The sequence below is a fragment of the Doryrhamphus excisus genome, linkage group LG20, assembly GCF_037039965.1.
Source record: "Doryrhamphus excisus strain RoL-2023G ecotype Guam linkage group LG20, RoL_Dexc_Guam_v1.1, whole genome shotgun sequence".
NCBI classification, from domain to species: Eukaryota; Metazoa; Chordata; class Actinopteri; order Syngnathiformes; family Syngnathidae; genus Doryrhamphus; species Doryrhamphus excisus.
The window spans coordinates 8,037,304-8,043,326 of NC_136376.1; the positions used below are offsets into that span (position 1 = coordinate 8,037,304).

General features: G+C 38.1%; 1 protein-coding gene across 4 annotated transcripts in view; it reads left to right on the top strand.

Moving 5' to 3' along the window:
- Nucleotides 1-5,258, top strand: part of slit1a (slit homolog 1a (Drosophila)) — a 127,776-nt gene extending 122,518 nt beyond the window's left edge. For all 4 annotated transcript variants that reach the window (XM_058058542.2, XM_058058544.2, XM_058058543.2 and 1 more), the window contains 3 exons: nucleotides 313-601; nucleotides 675-886; nucleotides 2,134-5,258. In XM_058058542.2, the coding sequence (XP_057914525.2) occupies nucleotides 313-601; nucleotides 675-886; nucleotides 2,134-2,372 (740 nt within the window). In that variant the 3' untranslated portion in view covers nucleotides 2,373-5,258. The remainder of the gene's footprint in view (nucleotides 1-312; nucleotides 602-674; nucleotides 887-2,133) is intronic.
- Nucleotides 5,259-6,023: the final 765 nt, after the last annotated feature.

The following is a 6,023-nucleotide window of genomic DNA, read 5'->3' on the forward strand; positions in this document are numbered from 1 at the left end:
CTTTTTTTAATGCAAATTTCCGACTTTATTGTTTGTTGAATTTTCTTACCCAGCTCAGCTGTCTTACGTACCTCGTCTAGGACTGACAAGCACACGTCTGTGAAATATGAGCTTCTCCCCCAAACTTATCAAAGTATACAAAATATCAATACTGTAGTAATACTGTAGTATTGATATTTTGGGATGGATCTGCCCATCACTGACTAAAAGCCTTTCCTCCATTCCACTCATACCTTCCCTGTCTTTTCTGTCCGTCTGTCCTCCTGCTGTGCCGCCATCCCCCTCCTAAACATCTCCTTGGTCTTCCTCCAGGTATGCCAGTCGGAGTCCACTCCAGCGCCTTCCGCCTGTGGCAGATCCAGAACAGCTCCAGTTTCCACGGCTGCATCCAGAACCTGTACATCAACAACGAGTTGCAGGACTTCACCAAGACCCAGATGAAACCCGGCGTGGTACCGGGCTGCGAGCCCTGCAAGAAGATCTACTGTGTCCACGGCATCTGCCAGCCCGATGGGCTCCAGGGCCCCGTGTGCCACTGCCAGCCGGGCTGGACCGGGCCGCAATGCGACGAGCCGGCCAGCAACCCGTGCCAGGGCAGCAAGTACGTCAACGCAGCGTCCGTGAACGTCCCAGCAATGACTCAGCGCATTCTAAGTCACTTTGTGTCTTCCCAGGTGCGTCCACGGACGCTGCATTCCACTGGACACCCAGTCGTACCGCTGCGAGTGCAGCGAGGGCTACCGTGGCGCACTTTGCAACCAGCAGGGGGAGCTGTTCAATCCTTGCCGCCGTTTGGCGTGCAAGCATGGCCGCTGCCAGATCTCAGACACGGGAGACGCCTACTGTCACTGCGAAAGCGGCTACACGGGACAACTCTGTGACGCAGGTTGGAGACCCATCACTTCATGACTTTTTAGACTTCTAACTCTGAAGCTAGAGTTTTTCTTTAAACTCTATTATCTATCTGTTAGCGTGCAGGCCACACAGCTAGTGACCCCAGTTCAATTCCACCCTCAGTAATTCCTAGTTACTGAGGAACTAATGGCTAAGCTACATACATTTACACATACATTTGAGTGGTTACAGAGAAACTAATGGCTATGGTACATACACATTTTGAGTAGTTACTGGGGAACTAATGACCATGGTACATACATTTAGAGGTTACCGAAGAACTATGACTATGATACATAAATTTTGAGTGGTTACTGAGGAATTAATGAGTATGGTACAAACATTTAGAGTGGTTACTGAGGAACTATGACTATGGTACATACATCTTGAGTAGTTACTGAGGAACTGATGACTAAGGTACATACATTTGGAGTAGTTACTGAGAAACTAATGACTAAGGTACATACATTTAGAGTAGTTACTGAGAAACTAATGACTATGGTACATACATTTTGAGTAGTTACTTACATACGTACATATATTTAGAGTAGTTACTGAGGAACTATGACTATGGTGCATACATTTTGAGTAGTTACTGAGGAACTAATGATTAAGGTACATACATTTAGAGTAGTTACTGAGGAACTAATGACTATGGTACATACATTTAGAGTGGTTACTGAGAAAACATGACTATGGTACATACATTTTAAGTAGTTACTGAGGAACTAATGACTAAGGTACATACATTTAGAGTAGTTACTGAGGAACTAATGACTAAAGTACATACATTTAGAGTGGTTACTGAGAAACTAATGACTAAGATACATACATTTAGAGTGGTTACTGAGGAACTATGACTATGGTACATACATTTTGAGTAGTTACTGAGGAACTAATGATTAAGGTACATACATTTAGAGTAGTTACTGAGGAACTACTGACTAAGATACATACATTTAGAGTAGTTACTTAGGCTAATGACTATGGTACATATATTTAGAGTAGTTACTGAGGAACTAATGATTAAGGTACATACATTTAGAGTAGTTACTGAGGAACTAATGACCAAGGTACATACATTTAGAGTAGTTACTGAGGAACTAATGAGGAGCCAATGAGGAACTAATGAGTAGTGTTTAGGTTTCTGTAGGTATTGTAAAGTGTTAACATTTCTGAGTTGGCCAAAATGAAAGTGAAAAAATGACCTGAGGTCCATTTGTGGTCTCTCCTGTCCAGAGTCGGAGTGTCGAGGCGAGCCGATGCGAGACTTCTACCAGGTGCAGCGAGGCTACGCCATCTGCCAGACGACGCGCATGGTGTCCTGGGTGGAATGCAGCGGCGTGTGCGAGGCGGGCGCCTGCTGCGCCAGCCAGCGGATGAAACGTCGGAAATACACCTTCGAGTGCAGCGATGGCACCTCCTTCAGCGAGGAGGTGGAAAAGACCATCAAGTGCGGCTGCATGGGTTGCGTCTAGCGTTGCCTCGCGGACGCCAGAAGAGAGCAAGAAAGAAAGAAAGGAAGGAGAGATGGAATAGAGAGATTCTAAAGAAGATATATAAAACCTCTATCTATATATTAAGGACTACAATGCTTGTAAAATAGGACATGTGACCTACAAGTATCACAACACCCTGAGCGTCAACTAAAAAAAGGCTCCAGAGATTTCCAATTGAGTGATGAGGCGTCACTCCTGCTCCTTTTCCCCAGTGTGAACCCCCCCTTAAAAAACACAACAGCCACCATTGAGGACAGAGGGGTGCAGCCTGGCTCGGTTACGGACGAGAGGGAGATGCGGGAAAAGAAATACGGACGCACATGAAGTTGGCCACGTGACAGGAAGTGATCGGAGGCTTTCAAGTTGTTTTGTCGACCATCCACACGCACACAAGAGAAGAAGAAGAAGAAGGCACATAATCATAAGAAGTGCGGATGTGGCGACTTTTAAGAGGCACACACACACACACACACAGACACACACTTATATCACATTTATACAGTCGGTACTCAGCGTGATTCGCGTGCGCTACCGCTACCCTCCAGCAGGGGGCCTCCTCCTTGACGCTTGCAGTATTAGAAAAGCGAGGAAGATTGCCAATTAACATGGAAAATCCTGAAGAATCACCTGTTTTATTTTTGATTTCTCATATTGTTGTTTTTTTTCTATTTTATTTCACCATGTAACCCTAAAAATACTCCCCCATTTATATAGAAATGCCTAACAGATTCTAATATATATATATTTGTATTTGTTTTTTTTGGTATAGTATTTTTCTATGTTAAAGAGTAAGTGTGTTTCTGAAAGGCTGGTGGAACGATTTTTCATTTTGCGTTTTTTTTTCAACATTTTAAGAAGTAGTAATAGGTCACACACACACACACAGACACACACACATACACACATTGTATAGGAGCCACTGGTGGTCTTGCTCTAGAAATATGTTTGATATTGTATATGTTGTCTTCCATGTGAATATTACATCCAATTCATGAGCGCCTCTGCTTGTTTTTAATTTATTTTGCGGTGATTTTTGTGATATTTTCCAAAACATGAAAAAAAAGGAATATTAGGGCCACTTTGAAAATTGAAAAAAAAATGTGAGATTTCAAGAGTTGTACAAGGTCAGAAATTTTCAAGAAAAGAAATTTATAATTTTGAGAGTATGGTATTATTACATGTACAAAAAAGTTGTACATTTACAAAAGAAATTTACATTTCCGAGAATAAAGTAGTACATTTTTGAAAATTATCAAATCAAAATTCAGAAATTTGAGAATTTGATACATTTTCAAGAAAAAAAAGAGGTAAATTTATGAGGAAAAAAAAGTTGGAAATGCAGAAGAATAAAGTCAATTTATGGCAATTTATGACAAAAAAAAAATTTAAATTTATGAAAGTCATACATTTACCAGACTAAAGCTGTAAACTTTCAACAATAAAGTTAAGAGAAAAAAAAAGTCTTACATTTACAAGAATAAAGTCGTACATTCTTTAAAAATAAAAGAAATAAGACTTTTATATTCAAAGAATGAAATTGTAAATGTACGGGGGAAAAAAAGTTATAATTTGGGAATAAAGTCGGTAATTTACAAGAATATAGTCACAATTGTACGAATAAAAGCCGTATAGTTTTTTTTTAGAAAAAAGTAGTTAATATTCCGAGAATGTAGTTGTAATTTACAAGAAAAAAAAAGTCATAGATTTACGAGAATAAAGTTGTAAATTTTCAAGAAAAAAAGTTAAGACATACATAAGACATAAGACAAGATATACATTTTTGAAAATTAAGTGGTAATTTTTTTTGAAAAGTCATAAAAGTAATACATTTACGAGAAAAAAAGTTGTACATTTAACAGCAAAACGGAGTAGTTTCATTTTGGATTGAAATTACTCACTTCTAGTAAATGTACGACTTTTTTTCTCATACATTTATGACTTTATTCTCGTAAATTTACATTAGTTTCGAAATCTCCGATTTTTTTTTCTCGATGTAGCACTAATACTCTGTCGTAGAAGAAAAAGGGTAAAATTGATTTAAAAAAAGAACTTAAAAAAAAGCAATAGATCACCATCACGCCACTGAAATATTTCTATAGGTTTCGCTGAGGTGCTTCTACCGCTCCACCATATCATAAGCTGCTGTCATACGACGCTTCCTGTGTTAACGTGTTTGACAAAATAACACAACGTCAAGGTTTTCCATAGCTGGTGAGACACGTTATAAGAAAAAGAATTGCTAAGTTGAGGTGCCATTTGCAGTGAGCACATAGCTGAATGTATAAAAATGTACAGATAATAAATATGCTTATTCATGAAGTGGTAGCTGTCATTTAGTTTGCATTGTAAAATGATAGAATTGATCACATTCTGGGTTTTTTTTTGTTTTTGGGGGTTTCTGATTGATGAGTCTGGCTTCAATGTGAACCATCCTGGTGAACATGTGACCCCCCCCCCGGCAGTGTACAGTATGGGTGCTCACTGTCCTCCTTTATAGGTGGTGTGCCTCGTAAAGGCGCAATTTTGTGGAATGTGACTTTTTTCTATTTTCGGTTTTGGTACACGTCTCCTTGTTGTGCACTCATCCGTAGCAGACGAGTGCAAAGTACAACTTCCTGGTAGACATTTAGTGGTGCTTGTGCTATATTGACAAACCATCCAATGAACTAGAATATACAGTACATACATATGTTGATGTAAACCACACTATGTTGTAAAAAGATTTATTCCTGCTTCTCTGTCACAGGACTGATGCGGGCTTGAAGTGAAAGAGTCGCAATGATGCTGAATGTATGTAGTGCCACCGACAAAATGTTTACCAAACCTCCACTCTCTTTTCATTAAACTTAAATGTGTGTGCTTTTACCTGCTCTGTCTTTTTTCCATGCATTATCATTTTCCAAGAAAGACAATAAATACAAGAACACATAGTAATGTTATGGGTAGGGCTGTGAAATGAATACATTTGTTATTGGATTAATTCATTTCATTAATCATGATTAATCACCATTTGCAAGTATTAAATATTCCAATTTGACTGCAATTCATTAACAGATTAATTAAACCTCCATGATTAATCATGGTTTGCAAATTAATTCATCATGATTAATCACCATTTGCAAGTATTTCTTAAATATGCCAATTTGACTGCATTTCATTAACAGATGGATACATACACTATCAAATGATTAATCACGGGTTTTAAATTAATTAATCATGATTAATCACCAATTGCAAGTATTTCTTAAATATGCCAATTTGACTGCATTTCATTAACAGATGGATACATACACTATCAAATGATTAATCACGGGTTTTAAATTAATTAATCATGATTAATCACCATTTGCAAGTATTTCTTAAATATGCCAATTTTACTGCATTTCATTAACAGATGGATACATACATTATAAATGATTAATCATGGTTTTCGAATTAATTAATCATGGTTAATTATGTCACGCTGTCTGAAAAATGCCCCTTTTTTACTGTATTTTATGGAAAGAAAGATGAATGTTGTTCCTTATGGCAGGCCTTATTTGCACACCAAAATCCGGCCAATGTACGGAAAAGTACATTTGAGAATTGTTGTAATACCTAACATTACATAAAAAGAGACAAATAAAAAAT